Raw genomic sequence first — 18,966 nt, forward strand, 5'->3', positions numbered from 1 at the left:
TCAGAGGAGGCGTGGGGAAGAGCACCGGGCCGAGAGTGGTGGCGGTGGGGCCGGGCCGAGTGAGGCCAGGGACTCGCACAAGGTCTCCGGGGCGCTCAGCTTGACCCGGGCAGGTGTCTGACCGTGGGGGGCGGGGCCAGCCTCCCCTAGAGCCCTGCAAGGTGAGCTGGTGGCCGTCTGTGGATGAGGACCATGGGCCCAGAAGGTAAAGCAGCTGCCCAGCTCACCTGGGGACTGCAGTGCCCCAGACACCATGGCCTTGTCTGTGGCCACCCGTGCCCCCAGGACTAGCTGGGTCCCCGACTCCCCAGGCTTTTCAGGGGTAGGGCTGCTGTTCGTCAGGTGTGTGCCCCACCTATGGGAGAACCCCGGGCCGGGCCTCCGTAAAACCCATCCATACTCGCGGCCACTCGCGCCCGTGGGCACAATCACGGCCTGAGGACAACCCCCAGGTGGGGGTGTCCGTGATGTAAGGATGACTTCCACTTGGGGCTCCCAAGATGTCACACACAGGACACAGGGAAGGTGGGAAGTGCTAAGGTCTCCACGTCCTGTGTCCGCCCACTCCACGATTCCACTCGGGCCTCTGGCTGGGGGGCACCTGTCTCTCCTCCAACTCCAGCTCCCCCAGCACTCCTTTGTCTGGCGTGCCCGAAGGGGTAGCCACTTCTGGGAACAGATGGGGAGGGAGCGGACACCCACAGACCTCTGTCCCCGCCCCCCTGCCTCCCTCCGCACCTTGCAGTCCGCGGGAAGCCGGGCGCTCAGCCCCAGGGTCGCGGAGGTGAGTGGGGCGGGGCCCGGGAGCCCGGCCCTACCCCCCCCCCACCCGCGGCGCCGGGCTGCGGGGGAGGGCCGGGCGCTACTTCCTCTTCCGCGGTGTGTCACCGGCGGGGGGGGCGGGGAGGTGGGAACGACAAGGTGCGGCCGCAGGTGTGCGGCGGCGGGCGGTGGCACGCGCGGCGCGGTGCGGCCATATTTGGCGATTTCGGCGCCGCCGGAGCCCCGCCCGCCGCCCGGGAAGCCGCGGCCCGGGCAGCCCCGTCCCCGCCCGCCGCCGGCCCTGAGTCACCGGCCGGGCGGGGGTGGAAGTAACGGACTGGGGGCGCTGGGCGCGCTCCTCGCCTTATTTAGTCAAGGAGGCCGCCGATTGGCCAGCGGAACAAAGGGGCGGTGGCGGGCGGCCGGGGCGGGGCGGGAGCGGAGGGGGCAGCCGCCGTCCCCCACCCGCACCCCCGGCTCCCCGCGAGCCCGCAGCTCCGCGGCAGGCCTGGCCGCGACAGTGGGGGTGGGGCTCCGTGTGCCTCCCCCCCCGCCCCGGGTCCGGTGGCCGCAGGAGGTTGGGGGGGTGGATGCGGGGCTCGATGCCTGGCTGGGGAGGAGGGGAGTAACCTTCTGGGAAGCACCACCGGAAGCCAGGGATACGTGGACGCGGTGGGGCCCGGCGCCTGGTAGAACTGGGCCCGCTGGCCCGGCGCAGGGGGATGGGGGAGCACCGCCTTCTGCACTGTGCTTTTTCTGTTTTGCAACGGGGCAGTACGAGGCCTCGGCCAAGGTCACCTCGGGGCTGTGCTCTTGGAAGCTCAGGGCCGTCCCCACCCCGCCCGGAGCGGGAGAGGGCCTGGCGTCCCTGGGGAGGGGACCGCGAGGACGCAGCAGCCCCTGGCTCCGGCGAGCAGGGAAGCTCTGGGCAGGAGGGAGAGAGTCTGCACTTGCCCTCCTGCCCAAAAGCGGGTGCGTCCTTTCCATCTTGAGGACAAGCTTGGGGCTCAGAGAAATGATGTGATTTTTTTTTTTTTTTCCTAGCTCATTGCTGGCTTTAGGGGATTTACTGTGACTTTGCTGCGTCTCATTTTATCTCCCATACATTTAATGGCTGAGAAAATAGCGGGGCAGGGAAGTGGTATCACCTTGCAGGTAACTGGTGGAGCTGAGAGTTAGCGCTCCAGTCCTGGGCACTGCCTGGCAACCCACACCAGCCTGTCATCTCCCTGCGCCTAGGACCTCTGCACCTGGGAGCATGGCCTGCAGCCCACCAGCACCCCACCCCCCGCCCTGCCCCAAACTCACTCTCCCTCACCCCTGCTTGCCTCCCACCTCTAGCCACCTCCCAACTAGTCATTACTTGTCAGGCAGACAGGGTAGGTAATGGGCCACTGCTCCTAGCCTGTGCCGCTGCCATTCCACCTGCCTGGAATGCCTTTCCTTCTCCATCCAAATGCAATGTGGGAACCTGAGTTGGATCCTGGAACAGAGGAACCGGTGAGGTCCGAGGAAAGTGTGGAGTTTAATACCAAGTGCCAAAGTTAGTCTCGATGACAGATCAACCACGCAGGCCCAAGTTGTTACAATAGGGAAACTGAGTGGGGAGCCTACAGCAAAGCTTGGACGGTCTTTGCTACTTTTCTGTAAATTTAAAATTGTCTCATAATAAAAACTTCATTTCAGAAAACCCAAGGAAGACCAGTTTCTCTATCCTTAGGTCACTGTCTTATTCTCCTGGCCCGTGGACAGATCAAATCCTTGAAGATGCTTCTGTCGTCTAAAGCCACCTGCAGGGCCCTGGGCAGGCTCCCTCGGGAGGGGAGGGGAGGGGAGCAGGCTTCAGCCGTGCAGTCTGTTTCAAACAGTGGTCCTGAGGGCTGCCCTGGTATGCAAGGCCAGGTTCCTGCTGGCTTGGCCTGCTTGCCTCTGAGTTTCAAGTCCAAGGGCAAGGTCAGAGCCACATACTTCTGTGTCTGGACTAGTGCCCAGCCGGGGCTCGTTCGCCCGCCAGCGCTGTGCACACTGCAGCACAGCTGGAAGTGAAGCCTCCTGGCGGCTGGCTGGTGACTTGGTCCCATGCACGCTGTGCCAGGTGCCGTGGGCTCATCACCACCCCTCTGTCCTGCTCCAGGGAGCCCTGGGCCAGGCCTCCGTGCACTGTCCTCTTCTTGCCACCTGGGCAGGTACCACGAAACTATGCCATGTTACAGGTGGGGAAACAGGCTCGCGGTGTGGGGAGTCAGGTGTGCAGAGACACCCAGGCCAGGAGTCCTGCACTACCCCTGTTCCGGCAGAGGAGGGTTCCAGGCTTGTCAAAGACAGGCCCCAGGGGAGTTTCTCTCCACACCCTGGTGTAGCAGGAGCCACGGAGGCCCCTAGAAGAGCAGCGGGCTAAGAGTCAGGACCTGGGCTCTGGGCCAGGCTCAGCCCTATGCCAGCTGTGCCCTCCCCATGCCTCAGTTTCCCTAAAGAAGTGGTCTAGTGACATGAAGGTAGTGCGGCCTATCAGAGGCTCCGAGGCTGGTGGTCCTCCTGCACTGGACGACAGGTCTAGGGACAGGAGGCCATGGGGCAGCCTTGTGAATCTCCCCACCCCACCCCCCACCCCCAAGGCCCTCACTGCTGTTTTCCCGGCCTCTGGCTTTGACATCCCAGTGTTTCAATTTTTGGTTAAGAGACACTCAGCCCCTCTGTGTGTCAGGCCCAAGATTCCTGGGAGCGGTGGCCTTTGATGGAGCAGTTGGCTCCTTGCTTTGCTTCTGAGGACACATTTCTAGGCCTCACTTCCCTGGGCCTCAGCAGACACGCTCCCTATACCACGGGGTGGGGGTGCAGGCCCCAACACGGGGGTCCATCCAGTAGTGCTCAGTCTGTCTGCTCCTCACCTTTGCTGCACACACTGCCAAGAATGATTATGTCTCGGATGCAGCATGGGCCCCCCCCACAGCTGCCTCCCCCAGAGGTCACCACTCTCGTTCGGACAGAGTTCTTACCCTAAGTGAGCTGCAGCCACAATCTGCAATGGCAAACCAGGGGTTAAACCCAGGAGTCCAGGCCTCCGGCTTCTTCACATGGTCCCACCTCTGCAGGTGGCTAAAGCCAGAAACAGGGGTGCCAGCCGGCCTGGCAACAGCATACCTGCCCTGCTGTCTGTCCAGCCCAGCTGCCTGCCTCCTACTTCCCCACCATTAATGTTGCCAATCAGGTCCCCCTGCTCCTGCTGCCGGAAGCTCTGGTGGTGGGCTCTGCCTGACCCCACCCTTCACCTACTGCATCCCTTGCTCACTGCCCTCCCAACCCCAAGCTAGTGCCTGGCTGTTCCTCTGCCAGAAAAATTCTTCCAGTTGGGCTGCCTCTTCCCTGCAGGCCTCGAGGCCCTGCACTGGCCTCAGGTCCAGTCTCCCCACCTCCTCCCTGAGTAGTGGTTCTTCACTGTCCCCACCCTCTGCCCCAGAGTGTAGGTTCCCAGGGCACAATGGTGAAGCTGGTGTCCCCTGTGACTGGAATAGAGCCTGGCACCTACAGGGCAGCAGAGAGCATGGAGGGAGGGAGGCAGAAGGAATGAAGAGGGAGGGGCTCCCAGCCCTGGAGGGACCTTCCTTGAGGGGCTGGCCCTGCGGTCCCCGTACACTGACTCCAGTGAGCAAAAAGGGGGACATGTGTCTTGGGCTGAGAAGGAAGGGAGCCCCAAGGTCTGACTGCCCCCCTGGGACCCTGTACCCGCACCTCCCTCCCCCGGCGCTGGTTGGCTCTCGGGGCTGCAGCGGACAGTGCTGAGGTGGTGGGGAAAGGCACAGAGAAGGTTCAGGCCGACCCCGTACCTCCCGCTCGGGCTCCGGATTTTGGGGAGCGCGCCCGGCCGGCCGAGCTCTCCTCACTTAGACTAGGTCAGGGCCCCGCGCGGCAGGTGTCCCCACCCCCAGGACGCCTGGCGCCACTCCAAGGACTAGGAGGCGGATCAGGGCGGGAACACGGGCGGAGGACGGGGCTCTGGGCGCTCCGTCCTCCCCGCCACTGTCCCGAGGCCTGGCAGAGTGGGAGGAGGCAGGGCCGGGCTGGGGTCGAGCCGGGGCCCCGGTCGGGTCACCGGGTCTTTCGCAGAGCCCTCCTACCTCTGCCCGGCTTCCCAGGAAAGGCTCGCGGCGCTCCGGGGGCGGGTCCGGCGAGGGACGGGCGTGGCTACGCTCGGCCCCGCCCACCCCGCCGTTGGCTGGGCGCGGGCCGGGGAGCGAGGGTCCGCCGCTGAGGGGCGCGGAGGAGCCCCGGTGGGTGGGCCTCCGGGCGCTCGCTCCCAGGCCGCGCCCGGGGCCACGTGTCCCAGTTCGGTCAGGGGGCGGTGCCCGGGCCACAAGTCCTCGCGCCCCCGCTTCCCCCGCCCAGCAGGAGCTGGGTCCGGGCTCTAGCTTTGCCCGCGCCCTTTGAGGTCAGCGCTAGTGACCCCGGACGGAAAACCCGTGGGCGGCCGAGCGCGGAAGAGGCTACCCCAGAGGCGGCGCAAACTGAGGCCGGAGACCTGGGGCGCCCTGACCTGTCCGGATCTGCCCGGTCTCCGGGGATGCGAGCAGGGCCGGCCACATGGCGGCCCTGCCACCCGCAGCCCTTCTGCGCTCCCTCTGTTAGCTGCTTTCGGACCCGGCACCGGGGCCCCTTCCCCCACATCGCACCCCCATCTCCTCCGCCTCGGTGGGGTGCGGCAGGCGCGGCACCCTGGCCCCTAGGGACTCGGCACGCACCTCCCCGGGTGGGGCACCGGCTGGGCACCGGGCCACGCCCCAGGGGCAGCGAGCTTGACGGCCTGGGCCGGGAGATGGCGCCCGGCTCCGAGGCGGGCCCGGTGCTATGCCCAGGTGGGCCGCCAGGTGGGACCCGCTAGCGGGGCCGGGAGCCTGGGGCTGGGCGAGGAGTCGGGGCTGCACCTGTGTGTGCCGGAGGGACCCCCCCCACAGCCACTGACGGGGTTGGGGCGGCGCCCGGCACTGCCGGCCAGCCCCTGAGTCACTGCCGCCAGAGAGTGATGGGAGTGGCCGCTGACCTCAGCCAGTGCTGACGCAGGGACAGAGGGTGCGATTGGGGTCAGTCGGCACCCGGGCCACGGAAGAGGGGAGGGCCAGGGCCTCGACTCAGCCAGCCGGGGCCAGCCCACCCTGACGCCCAGGCACTTTCGGTCCACCCTCAAGCCCGGGGGACCTGGACCTGACGTGCATCCGTTGAATACACAGGGCTGGGGCCCAGGGGATGGAGATGTGGGCGTCCCAGCTGCCGTATGCAGTCTGCTTCCTGGGCAGGCTCAGTTATTTCCACAGCTAGCCCCCCCCCCAGGCAGATGGCATTGATAACCAATTCAGAGAGAAGGAGAGGGGGCTCCCAGGCTGAGGCAGGTTCCAGGTCACACAGCAGGAAAGGCGGAGCCAGGATTGCAGCCACGGACTCTAAAGCCAGCTCCTTACTCACCCCGCTGGCTATGGGGGGGGGGGAGGGCGGGGGGGGGCAGTGAGCCGATTCCACTTCTCCAGGCGCAGTCCCAGGGCTGTGAGCTGCACGGCCACCCCAGGAAGTTGGGAGTGAGCACTGGAGTGCCACACCAGGGCAGTGGGGAGCCACAGAATGCCCTGGGGTGGGGTAGGAGCCACAGAATGCCCCTGGGGGAACAGAGGTGGACCTGAAGGTGGAGTGGTGGAGGGCGGAGGCAGCCAGACTGGGCTCAGGTCCTTCTGGGGGAGGGACAGATGATGCTCTTGCGCAGCCGGAGGCCAATCCGCCTCCCTGGCTGACAGGTGGGTTGGCCCCAGCAGGTGCGTCCACGTGGGACTGTGGGAGTGAATCGTTGCTTGCCCCCCCCCCAGGAGCGGCCCCTCCCCATAAGCATCCGGAGTGAAGCTGCCACTGTGCCGTGCTGAGCGCCTTCCCCGGCGCCCTCCTGCCAGGCCCCACTTGACACGGGGCTGGATTGAGTTTGGTGGGCCACCCAGCTGGGGAGGGGAGGCAGGGCCCTGTAAGTATGGTTTCGGGTTTGCGCACCTGCACACCTGAGTTACCCTACCTGGGGAGGGTAGTTTGGGGAGGGAGGGAATTCCATGCTGGAAGTGTGCCCTTGGATTTTGAAGGCCTGACCCCCTGTCTCTTCTTAGACTATTTTGGGGAAATGGGTATCATTGGAGTTCTGGCCCAGTACCCAGGGTTGTTTCGTGTTTCTCTGTGAGGTTTTAGGCCTTTCTTTCCATTTCTGCTGCCGTGACATTTCTGGCTGTGCTTTTGGTGAAGTCCCCTTCTTGTCCCGGCCACTTCCAGCCCCTGGGCACACAGTGGCCTTCAGCTCTTGGGAAATTTCTTGCATTCTTTCTTTCAGTTTCTTTCCTGTTTTGTTTTGTTTTGTTTTTCCTTTGGGATTTCTGATAATGGGGTGTTCCTATCTCTTCCACGAGGCCTTTAATACTGTTACTGTTTCTTTGACCTGTTTCTCCCCCAGCTTTCTGGGATATTTCTTTGACTTCTTCTGACCCTGCAATGGGATTTTTTTATCCCAGTTATTATAGTTTTTAACCCTTTTGTTTTGGGATAATTTCAAACTTACTAACTTTCTAACATTTACCACACTTGCCTTATTGTTCTTTTTATCTGTCTTTTCACGTCTGAACCTTTTGGGAGCTGGTCTCAGACATTCCGCCCTCTAGGCTTCCTATCGCAGCGCGTGTTTCCTGAGAACAGGGCATCGTCCTACAGAACGACAGCGCGGCGGCCCACGTGCGGCCGTGGACAGGCCGCTGCCTTTCTCCTCTGTATCTCCAACAGCAGTTGCCCCCGCTTAGTCCGGGGCCACCTGGGTCACCCAGGCGTCACGGACCGTCCCCTGCTACATCCGCTAGGCTTCTCTCTCACTCGCCCACCACTCGGAGCAGCACCTAGGCGTGTGCGGGTTTTCCCGGGAAGCAGACCAGCACCGAGGCCTCGGGCTGGTGCTTGGCGCTGTCCCCCCCCAACCCCCTCCCCCGGGGGCTGTCCAACAGAGGAAGGTGAGCACTTGCGCAGCCTTTCCCGCTGTAGGACAAGGAACCGCTCCATTCCTGTTTGGTCCCAGAAGTTCCTTCTGGGTCTCTAGCGAGGTTGCAGGCACACAGTAGGTACTTAGTATGTGCCTGTGATGGTTGGTGGGAGGGGTCTGGTTCCGTCATGACGGGCTGCGCCCCTGTGCACAGCTGCGGTGCACGTGTGTGCACGGTTGCACGGGAAGGCTGGGGTGCGCAGAGGCGGCCCAGTCACCTGCAGAGATGGGGGCTCCCAACTGCCCGCGCCGGGTGTGTCTTGAAGCCCAGGTGGACAGTAAAATAGCCATCTAGTTTCTTGGAGTTGATCTGGTCCTGCTTCTGAGCCCCGTGCTGCCAGGGACTTACTCTGAGACATTCTTGTGAATGCTCCCCTCTTGTTCTAGCAATATGCAAAGGTCCTGGGGTTTGGGTGTTGGATGACCACATTGGTTGCAGGGCATCTGGGCTGAGATGCCCCGTCCTGCCTTCAGGGCCCCTTCAGGGACTTTCAGCCTCGCTGGGGCCCTGGGACTCCTGGCAGGGCTCAGAGGCCTTGGTCCCCCCCTCCCCTCCCCTCCAGAAATAACCACCCCCTCCCCAGGACTTTATGATTTTACAAGAGACAAGAGCCAGGAGACTATAGCAGCTTTCTACCCAGACAGCACGGCGGGGGGGGCTGCCCCCCCAGCCCCCCCAGCCCCCCCAGCTTCCCTTCAAGGGCAAGGGGGTGGGCCAGGCAGGAGAGGAGTCCGCCAAAACCAGTATTTCATGAGCTGCCCTGCCTTCAGGAGGGGTGGGGGATGGGAGTGGGGGATGGGAGTGGGGCTGGGGACCGTGAGGGAAGGGAGGGGTCTTGGGGGGTCCAGATGGTGGGGAAGGGGAGAGGGGGTGGGTGCATTTTCATGTGGAGCGGGCTGTGTGAGATGCGGAGCCCCCTCCCCACACTCTTCATTCCAACACTGCCCTCTCGCTCCTGCCCTGCAGAAGGAAGCCTGTCACCCTAAACCGCCTGCAAGCCTCCAGTAAACCAACCCAGGCCCCGCCTGCCCATGTAAGTGGAACTTCAGAGCGGCCGAGCTCCGCCATGAAAAAATCATGAGGCAGCCAAGCCCCGGGCCTGTTTTCAGGAACAATGCAGGAGGCTGGGCCCACGGCGCTGGCCAAGCTGGGCCCCAGGAACCGACGCTGGGCCTGGGAGCAGGGGAATCAGGGCCTTGGGGCCGGGCCAGCAGTGCCTGGGCCAGCAGGAAAGCCCTGGCCTCGCCCTAGGGGCAGAGGCCCAGAAGGGGGCCTGCCAGAGTGGCCTGGCCATGGGAGGGCACAGTACCTGGGGCCGAGGGGGCAGGAAAGCAGGGCGGGGTCTTGGGGGTTTCCTCTGTGTGGAGTAATTCCCAGAGACTCGCTGGCCTGTGGGGAAGGAGGGGCACAGCGGGCATTGCTCAAGCAGGGGGCCAGGACCTGGGTCTGGGACAGGTGTGGCCCTGGGGGGGGTCTCTCCATCCTGGGCCACTGCCAGGCCAGCCCGAGTGGGGAGCCACCCCTTCCCCCAGCCGGCACGCACGTGGGGCCCGTGCCAGCTCCCGCCACCAGCAGCAGTGTTGCTCGGGCATCCAGCTTGGTACACGCGCCAGTCGCCATGGCAGCACGCAGCATGCTGGGCAGGAGCCCAGGCGGGGCGCAGCATCCAAGGCCAGCAGTCTAGATATGCGGAACTGGGAGTCCTTTCCCTGGTTGCCCTCCAGGGGCCTGGCTGGGGGCGGCGGGGGGCCTGCAAGTGGCCAGGCCTGCCCATCCCCCAGCATCCCAGGGGGAGGAACAGTTTCCTGAGAGCTCCTGGGTAGATGCCAGGGGGCTGGGGGCCTCAGGGCCCTCTCTCCTCCTGGCCTCGGCTGGACCTCCCTAAAACAGGCAGGAGGCCAAGGATCTGCCCCACCCTTGGCTGCTGGGAGCTTCCGAGAGCTGGAGTGACCTCTGCCTTCTAGGCCCAGCTCCAGCCAGCTGGGTCCATGGGTGGCTGACCACTCCCCGAAGTGGGGGTCCAGGGGTGCTGCTTGCCTGGATGGCCTCTCTGTGCCCAGGAGGGAAAGTTATGTATGTTGAAGTGGGCGCATCAGGCAGCCTGACACCGGTCCTCAGGCCTTGTCCAGTGGTGGCAGACGATGGCCCAGGGCAATGCACACACACGGGGTACACACCCCGTCCCCCAGGAGGGCAGGTCCAGAGGTGAGTGGGTCAAGTGACTTTGGATGCCCCCGAGGGCATCCTGGACAGGCCATCGGCCTTGTGTGCCCCTCGTGGGTGGCTGTGTGGACCCCTCTGGCCAGGGACATGTGTGTCCCTGAGGACACAGCTGAGGACACAGCCCACCACAGGCTCTCACAAGTAGCCCCTGACACGGATTCCCTTGTGCTGTACACAACCTGGTCGTCATGCTGGGTGGCCATGAGCAGGTTAGGGTTGGGATCCAGGGAAGCTTTTCCAGGACCAGGGCTGGTCCAGCCACTGACCATGGCTCCCTCTGTCCTGCCCCACTCGTGTGCACCTTTACATGCAGGCCCGCACCAGCATGCACACTGCCTCACCTCCCTGCAGAGGCTCAGTGCATCACACCGGATGTTCCCCGTACCTACTGTGCACCAGAGCCTTACAGGGGATCCAGACGTGACCCCTAGCAGGCATCTGGGCTCAGGGCTTGGGTCCTGGGAGGTGTGGGGGGCAATCCATGCAACCTCCCTCCCTCCCTCCAAGGAAGCCTGGGCTGGGAGGCCCACCTCTCAGGGTCCCCTTGGGGCCTGAGAGGTCCCCCCTTAGCTCACACTGTGAGTCAGTGCCAGGCAGCCCCACACCATGCCCGCCCCGAACCGAGAGACCACAGCCACTTCTGGCTCTGCCAGCGAGAGGCTGCCTGGAGCCAGGCCCACTTAGCGCCTGGCAGCTGGGCTTCCTCCCACTGGGCACGGGATGCCCATGAACACCCTGGCAGTGCCAGTCCGTGCTACTGAGACCTTCATGCCAATTGGGCATCCCGGGCTCCTCCGGAGCCTGGGTGGGAGTTGGGGGCACAGTGGGCACAGCTGCCCCAGGCCCTCCGTGCACAGAGGAACAGAGCAGCGCCACTGAGCCACCTGCTCCGCGGGTGTTCCTGCAACCCTGGGAGGTGGCAGAGTGAGATCCAGCGAGAAACAGGTATCAGCATCGTGGCTCGTACCCCCAAACCAGGGACGTGTGCCTGGCATCGAGGCTAGGCCTGGGCCCCTGGGACTTGGAGGATCTTATAAGGGCATTCTCCGTGGGGAGGGGATGCTACCCCAGATGGCATCTCCCTGCCAGTGGGCGCCTGGCACGCAGCCCAGCCGGGCACACAGGTGGTGCCCCATCAACGTTGGGGGCCGCAGAGATGGACAGTGCTAGCTGTCAGGGAGCACTAGACCAGCCCCAATGACCACCCCGCAGCGTGCACGGTGCTATTAGGGGGATCGGTGCCCAGGTGTGTCTCCCAGAATCCCACTCCGGCCCTCAGGGTCTCCCTGTGCCTGGCAGGGCTGCTGCCCAGGGCTCAGAGAATGGAGGAAGGACCCCTGAGGGGTGGAGCAGAGCTGCCTGCGGCATCAAGGGCCCATGAGGCTGTGGCTGGAAATGCCCATGGCCCCGAGCCCATTCCCCGAGGGAAGCCTGAGGGTCACACGCTGCAGTGAGGAAGAGGGCACCGAGGCTGGCCCAGGCCCAGGCCGGGCAGCTCTGGTTTCACTACTTGGCTCCCAGCCCCTGAGGCAGGTGCAGGAGATAGACGGGCAGGGTGCGGCTGAGCAGGCCCCTTGCGGGTCCCCGAAGACGGCCCCCCTGGGCTCAGCGGGGAGGGAGTCTAGCCAGGTGGTCCCAGTGGCTGGCCCTGGGAGGTGCTGGGGTCAGGGGTGGCCAGCTTCCGGCCTCTCCTAGCCTGCTAGCCACATCTCTCTGCTGAGAGGGCTCTGCCCCACAAACCCCCCAGGACCAGACCCTGTAAAGATGCTGCAAGTCCGGCCAGTCGCCCCAGCAACACGAACCCCAACAGAATAGGGGTCCCAGGCCCACGCAGCAAGGTTGGCTTCACTCTAGCTCACCCAGGGAAAGGGAAGCAGCCTCGTGGGCTCCTTGAGGTGCTTACGGCACAGGGGTCAGCCCAAGGCCTGGTCCTCTGACCCCGGGTCCGACAGCCCGCCGCCTTCAGGATGATACCTGCTCACGCTCTTGTGTCACCTTCCCGCTGCGTGGGCCTTCGGGCGGTCCAGGGGCCCTCTCCCGGTCCCACAGAGCCAGGCCTCCTGGCCTGATGTGAGTGCGACCCTGGCTCGGGCCGGGGTGCCACGGGTGCCAGGATGGGGGCGCCTGGGCACACCCGGACGCTCCCTGGCACCGTGACCCCTGGCTGTCACGTTCCTAGCCCAGGCCACCCTGGGGGAGGTGTTGGGCCCAGGGCTGCAGGCTGCAGCCGAGGAGTGGCCGAGGGGGACGGTATGGGACTCCAGCTCCAGGCTGCCTGAGTTGGGGGGCCTTGCCGGGCTCCTGGCCCCAGGAATCAGAGAAGCGGTAACTGGATCTGGCCGAGGATCTGGCGGCTGCTGAGGGTGGAGTGCTGTGATCGGGTTGCGGCCTCGCTGAGTTTTCCACCGGGCAGCTTCCTCTGCATTGGGGAGCAGCGGGGCTGGGCTGCTGGGTCTGTGCAGTGGGTCTGGGGGCCCTGACGCGGGGGACAACCAGGAGGCAGCCCAAGAGGCGCAGGCGCCAGGAGGCGGGGCCCGGGGCTCGGGCTGTAGGCCTGGGCAGCCGCCAGTGAAGACGGGGAGGTGGTCAGCCCTCGGCGGGCGGAGCTCTCCACCCCTGCAGGCCCCGGGGCTCCGGCTGCTGGGGCAGGCCACGAGCGGCTGAAATCCAAGCTGGGGTAACACAAGGCAGCCGCTGTCCCTAAGCCGGCACAGCTCTGATCCGCCCTCCGCCCGCCCTCTGCCGCCCGCGGGCCTGCAGCCGCTGCTCAGAGGGCGGCGGGTCCATGACGCCGGCTGGGCCTCTGGGGGACCTCGGGGGCCGTGAGCACGCGGAGAGAGCCTCCCAGGCCCCTCGTGGGGCGCTGGGCCGGCTCTGAGGATGCCCACCAACGGCCTGCACCAGGTGCTGAAGATCCAGTTTGGCCTCGTCAATGATGCTGACCGCTACCTGACGGCCGAGAGCTTCGGCTTCAAGGTCAACGCCTCGGCACCCAGCCTCAAGAGGAAGCAGACGTGGGTGCTGGAGCCTGACCCGGGGCAGGGCGCCGCTGTGCTGCTCCGCAGCAACCACCTGGGCCGCTACCTGTCCGCCCAGGAGGACGGGCGCGTGGCCTGCGAGGCGGAGCGGCCGGGCCGTGACTGCCGCTTCCTGGTGCTGCCACAGCCCGACGGGCGCTGGGCGCTGCAGTCGGAGCCGCACGGCCGCTTCTTCGGCGGCACCGAGGACCGGCTGTCCTGCTTCGCCACGGCCATCTCCCCGGCCGAGCTGTGGACCGTCCACCTGGCCATCCACCCGCAGGCGCACCTGCTGAGCGTGAGCCGCCGGCGCTACGTGCACCTGTGCCCGCAGGAGGACGAGATGGCGGCCGACAGCGACACGCCCTGGGGCGTGGGCGCGCTCGTCACCCTCATCTTCCAGAACCGGCAGTACTGCCTCCAGTCCTGTGACGGCCGCTACCTGCGCAGCGACGGCCGCCTCGTGGGGGGGCCCGAGCCCCACGCCCGCTACACGCTCGGGGTCAAGGCGGGCAAGCTGGCCTTCAAGGACCGTGACGGCCGCTACCTGGCACCCGGGGGGCCTGCCGGCACGCTCAGGGCAGGCCGCAGCACGCGGCCGGGCAAGGATGAGCTCTTCGACCTGGAGGAGAGTCACCCGCAGGTGGTGCTGGTGGCCGCCAACCACCGCTACGTGTCCGTGCGGCAAGGTAACGTGGGCGCGGCAGGCCAGCCACGCCGACCGCGGTGCGGGGGCCCGCCTGGGGTAGTGGCATCATCGTGCCCTCATGGGTGGTGGCCAGTGGGTGGCAGCACACGGTGCAGGTGGGTGGGCCTTGGGCCACGCGTGGCGGTCCCGGCGGAGGGCTGCTGGCTTCAGAGTCAGGAGGAGGGGTTCCTTCTCAGGACCACTGGGCCCACGGCGCGCCGGACAGCCGCGGAACGCAGGACAGCGGTGCCCAGGCCCGCGGCCGTGAGGGGCAGGAGGGCAGGTCCTGCCCATGCTGGGCTGCCCCCCCTTCTCTTCTACTGGTGGGATGGTGAGGGACGGCGCCGTATGGACTCTTCTTGCTTCCCTGGACCCCCTGCATCTGACTGTCTCTGTCACGGGGGCATCCCCTACTAAGGACGGGATCTGCCTTCCCCTGTAGAGGCCAGAGGGACCCCATGTTCGCCTGCTCGCTTCCTTTGCAATAGCCCTAGGGCATGGGGCCTGCCCCCCCAGATGTTCAGTGTTGACTGGCCAGTGAATGGTTGAGGAAGCGGGATGTGGCCTGTCAGTCCGGGAGAGGAGGCAGCTGGAGCTGCGGGTTCTGCCAAGTGCCGGTGCCTTGATCCCAATAATTTTGCTGGCCAGGCAGCCCCCAAACCTGTCTTCTTCCGCATGGGGTGTCTGGGAGCACCCTGGCTGGCCCTCGATGGCACAGTGGAGCTCACAGAACGGTCCCCAGTGGCTCAAGCCATGAGGACGTCACCTCATATAAACGGAAGTCTGGAGGCACGGGGTGGTGGGGTCCCAGGGAGGACACCATCGCCGGCTCAGGGGCATCCTCAAACCCTTCACTCCTCCTTGTGGAGCTGCTCACGGGGGACAGCTCTGACCTCGGGCTGGTGGCCTCGTGGTCACAAGACAGCTCTGCTATTCCAGCAGACAGCTGTGTGAGTTGGAAACCCCTTGGCCACAGTCTGTCTGGAGGGGGTGTGAGGGGCGATGCTGGGGATGCCAGTGCGGTCGGCCTCCGCGGGGCCGCGGTGCAGGTGTGCAGCCCGACTCAGGAGCCCTCTCCTCCTTCTGCCCTCAGCACCCGCGGGGACGGGTCTCCCACCTCCTTGGTCTGTTTCAGTGTCACCTTCTCCACGAGCCATCCCAGTCAAGGCCCCGGCACCCACGGGCATCGGGCAGACCGTCTTTGTTGTCTGAATTAACTGCTGATCACATGCCCGAAGCATCAGGCGCTCACCTAGTTCAGTGCTGCCGATGGGACGGCCGGGATGGCGGGCATTCGTGCAAGAAGGGAGACAGATCCCTATCTGGGCGGCTTTGGAGGGAGCAGCCTTGGGAGCTGGTGAAGGACGGCAGGTCTCACCCTCTCCAGCATAGGCCCTCCTGGTGCCCGCCCTACCTTCCTGGGGACGGGGCTGGACAGGATCTGGCCCTGACCCTCAGGCCCCCATTTCCTCCCGCTCCACCAGCTGGACATGCTGGAGCCCGGCCTCTTCGGCGAGCTCTGTGATCTGCCACATCACCGGAATCAGGAGCGTGGTTTATGGGAAAATACCAGAGAGATGCCAGTGCCTGCCGTCTGCTCCCCACCCTGGGCATGGATGCCCCCAGTTCCCTTCCAGGAACTCCAGGCAGAGCCCTGGACAGCCTTGCCCTCCCTCAGGACCCCCAGGAGACCACACAAGTGAAAAGGGGGCTGGAGAGGGGACAGTGGATCGGCCTCTACTCTGTGCCCAGGAGTGGACCCCAGGCCCCAGCTGTGCCCTGGGCCATGGCTTGGGGAAGAAGAGGGACCCTACTGTGCCCACCCAGTGGCTTAGGAGTTATAGAGGCTGGTGTAAGTCCTGGGTCGAGAGGGCAGCAGCAAGCAGATTACCTGATGATTAGCAGAGGCAAGGAATTTGCTGGCACAGAAGGTCTGGCTCCTGGGGCTGTGGTAGGAGCTAGGCCAAGGACCTTTAGGGAACCGGATGTAGGGGTCTGCGGTGTGCCCACACGGCCATGGGCACTGCCTCCTACCCTCCAAGAAGTGCCTTCCAAATCTTAACTCCAAAGGGTTCTAGATGAGACCCTCTCTGCCTTCAGGGTTTTCCCAAGAGCATGCTTTTCCCCATCTTTCTGCTCCCCACCCCCCACCCAGGGAGAGGCGCGAGGGGCTTCCCATATTCTCCCTCCAGGGGTCAACGTCTCAGCCAACCAAGACGAAGAACTGCATCATGAGACCTTCTTGATGCAAATTGACCAGGAGACAAAGAAGTGCACCTTCTATTCCAGCACCGGGGGCTACTGGACCCTCGTCACCCATGGGGGCATCCATGCCACAGCCACACAGGTGTGAGTGCACCATCCCCATCTCCACCACCACCACCACCACCACGCTCACCATCACCACCTCCATCACCACCACTTCCACCACCACCACGCCTCCTCCAGCACTTCCACTCACCAGCACCACCACGATCACCATCACCACGCCTCCCCCCCCACCACCATGATCACCACCACTACGCCTCCTCCATCTCCACCATCACCTCCGTCTGCACCAGCACCTCCACCATGAGGACCACTGTGGCAGCCTGGCCAAGAAAGAATGCCCACTGGGGCGAGGGGAGGCTCTTAATGGTGGTGGGTGTGTCCACTTCTCCCCCCGGGGCTTGGTGCTGGGCCGGAGGAGGATGAGAAAGTCTGACCCTGAGCTCCCCCACGTCCTGCTGCTCTGAGGGGACTTTACCCTGACCTTCCCAGTTCTGCCAACACCATGTTTGAGGTGGAGTGGCGTGGCCGGCGGGTGGCCCTCAAGGCCAGTAATGGGCGCTATGTGTGCATGAAGAAGAATGGACAGCTGGCGGCCACCAGCGACTTTGTGGGTGAGCACTCCTCAGTCCCAGGGAACTGGGGCTGGGCCCTCTGCCCACAGACCCCTGTCACCTAAGAATTGGCCCCTCCTCCCTGTACAACTGCCCAGGTGGCCCTTGGCAGGAGTCACACTTGCTGGTCCAGATAATCACTGTGGACATCAAGGAGCAGTCACAGCCCAGAACTTGTCTCCACTGTATATTTGGGGAACCTGGGGCTTGGTGGCGGCAGGCCTCTTGCCAAGGTCACATGAGGTCATGGCAAGGGCAGATATGGACCCCCTCTGCCCCCAGGCCCCACCCACCCTACCCAGCCCAGGAAGGCAGTGGGCAGGCAGTGGCCCCTCAGCCCCTACTCCCCGCCAGGTGAGGACGAGCAGTTCATCCTCAAGCTCATCAATCGGCCCATCCTCGTGCTGCGGGGCCTGGACGGCTTCATCTGCCACCGGCGTGGCTCCAACCAGCTGGACACCAACCGCTCCGTCTACGAGATCTTCCATCTGAGCTTCAGCGACGGCGCCTACCAAATCCGAGGTACGGACCGGAGTGCGTGGGGCGCAGGGCAGCGGAGCTTAGGGCGCGGGTGGGGGTGGGGGCTGGGGGGAGGCCCCCCGCCGACCCCGGCCCGCCCCCAGGCCGCGGCGGCGGGTTCTGGTACACCGGCAGCCACGGCAGCGTGTGCAGCGACGGCGAGCGCGCCGAGGACTTCCTCTTCGAGTTCCGCGAGCGCGGCCGCCTGGCCATCCGCGCGGGGAGCGGCAAGTACCTGCGCGGAGGCGCCTCCGGGCTGCTGCGCGCGGACGCGGACACGCCGGCCGGGCTCGCGCTCTGGGAGTACTGAGCGGGCGGCGCGCCCGTCCTCCCATTAAACCGTGTCTGTGACGCAGCGGCTGGCGGGCTCCGTGGCGCCGCTCGCGCGGGGAGGGCCGGCGCCTCTGCCCCGGGGGGGGGGGGTCCCGGCCGTGGCCCTGCACCTCCCCGTCCCTCAGCACAGGACACCCAGGGCAGGCGAGCGTGGCCGGGAGGCGGGTCCAACGGGCGGGACACCCCCGCCCCACCCCGTCCCCTTGTGGGCAGGGGCCACCCGGCACCCCCTGGGCCCCGCCCCGCCCTGCGCGGGCACCGCACAGCGGCTCCCGGAGACCGAGCGGAGCTGGGCTGGGGGGTAGGCTGCTCACAGGGTCTGGGGATGAGGTACCCCCCGACGGCTCTCCTCCCCGGGGGCAGGGTCTTAGGGACTCCCCCGCGCACCGGAGGCGAAAGCGACCCCACCCCTCCCAAGCAGGCTGTGAGCGGCCAACCCTGGGGAGAAGGCCCCTCTCAGCCCAGACAGGGGGCTCCCGGGCTCCCACTCCCACCCGTGTGGCTCTCACCCCCCCCAGACCCCAGAGAGCCTCCACCCGCCTTGCCCCAAGCAGGACGGATGCCAAGACAAGGCCTGTGGTCCACCAGCTGGCATCCACGCACTCGCCAGCCCCCATGGACCCCCACCCAGGCCAGTGCCTCTTGGCTGGGTTGGGTGACCCAGGCCATCAGAGAAGAGCCGAGTGGGAGACGTGGAACCTGGGGGCTGGGACACGGCCGTGTGGCCTAGGGCCCGAAGGGAGGACGAGACCAGACGCCCAAGTTCCCTCCCCACGCCTGGGGCCTGAAAACCCCCTCCAAGGGAGCCCAGCCGGCGTGGCCCAGTCGGGACTGGGTGCTTTGGGAAGGGCCTGCGAGGCAGGGAGCGCAGAACGGACGCGCCCAGAGCGGGGAGGAAGGGACGCCCCTCCCCGCAGCCTCTCCCCAGCGCCCTCCTCAGCCCCGCCTGCTCCTGACCTCACTGCCCACCCCCCACCCCCGCCTTAAGGACAGCGGAGCTGGACCCGAGGGGACCCAGGGGTCAAGGTGGGCTTAGTTAACCCTTCGAGGACCAGACACCAGAGCCCAGAGGCCGCAGAGGAGACAGGTGGCTGCCTGAGCCACAGCCTGTGCTGCCCCCTGGTGGCGTCCAGGGCAGGAGGGTTGGGGGCTCCCCCGCCCAGGGCTTGCCGCCAGTAATGTGAGGCCTGCCCTCTGCTGACCTCTGCCTGAGGGTGCACTTGGCCTCAGACCCTTGCTGAGCGGGGGAGGGGAGGCAGGGAGCAGTGCCCCGGGGTCCCCAGAGGGGCCAGCTGCGGTGGCAGTAGGGACGCCCCTGCACCTGGGAGGAGAGGCCGGGGCTGTGTGGGGGAAGGCGAGCCACGCACGGCGGGCACCGGCTGAGGGACCCCTGGTGCTCAGTGTGGCGTCTTGTCCCTGATGGGGCGCCGACCGGGCACCCTGGCACAAGGCTCCCAGGGAAGCTCCGGCCGAGCTCTGTCCCGTGTCCCATTTGTCCT

At 65.7% G+C, this 18,966-nt stretch overlaps 3 protein-coding genes across 8 annotated transcripts in view; 1 reads left to right on the forward strand and 2 right to left on the reverse strand.

Moving 5' to 3' along the window:
• On the reverse strand, positions 1-12,815 carry LOC118356360 (basic proline-rich protein-like). Its single transcript, XM_035724430.1, has 12 exons — positions 12,783-12,815; positions 12,218-12,700; positions 10,709-10,829; positions 9,349-9,537; positions 9,115-9,194; positions 8,972-9,052; positions 5,294-5,634; positions 4,878-5,007; positions 3,759-3,781; positions 867-1,063; positions 566-669; positions 1-435 (listed from the first exon to the last, which is right to left on the reverse strand). The coding sequence occupies exons 1-12, from the start codon at positions 12,813-12,815 to the stop codon at positions 1-3; spliced, it is 2,217 nt and encodes a 738-aa protein (XP_035580323.1).
• On the forward strand, positions 12,811-17,504 carry FSCN2 (fascin actin-bundling protein 2, retinal). Of its 3 annotated transcripts, none has more exons than XM_027567733.2 (5): positions 12,811-13,734; positions 15,926-16,082; positions 16,494-16,615; positions 16,898-17,137; positions 17,239-17,484. In XM_027567733.2, exons 1-5 carry the CDS (start codon positions 12,909-12,911, stop codon positions 17,442-17,444), a joined length of 1,551 nt encoding a protein of 516 aa, XP_027423534.1. In that variant the 5' UTR covers positions 12,811-12,908; the 3' UTR covers positions 17,445-17,484. The 3 variants fall into 3 exon arrangements, with proteins under 3 accessions (XP_027423534.1, XP_027423533.1, XP_027423532.1); XM_027567732.2 differs by having other exon boundaries at positions 16,970-17,137; XM_027567731.1 differs by having other exon boundaries at positions 16,970-17,504.
• The window catches only part of FAAP100 (FA core complex associated protein 100), a 12,183-nt gene continuing 10,204 nt past the window's right edge, over positions 16,988-18,966 (reverse strand). For all 4 annotated transcript variants that reach the window (XM_027567729.2, XM_027567727.2, XM_027567724.2 and 1 more), the window contains one exon: positions 16,988-17,123. The gene's annotated coding sequence lies outside the window, so the exon portion shown is untranslated. The remainder of the gene's footprint in view (positions 17,124-18,966) is intronic.

This window comes from Zalophus californianus, chromosome 16 (assembly GCF_009762305.2).
Source record: "Zalophus californianus isolate mZalCal1 chromosome 16, mZalCal1.pri.v2, whole genome shotgun sequence".
Lineage (NCBI taxonomy): Eukaryota > Metazoa > Chordata > Mammalia > Carnivora > Otariidae > Zalophus > Zalophus californianus.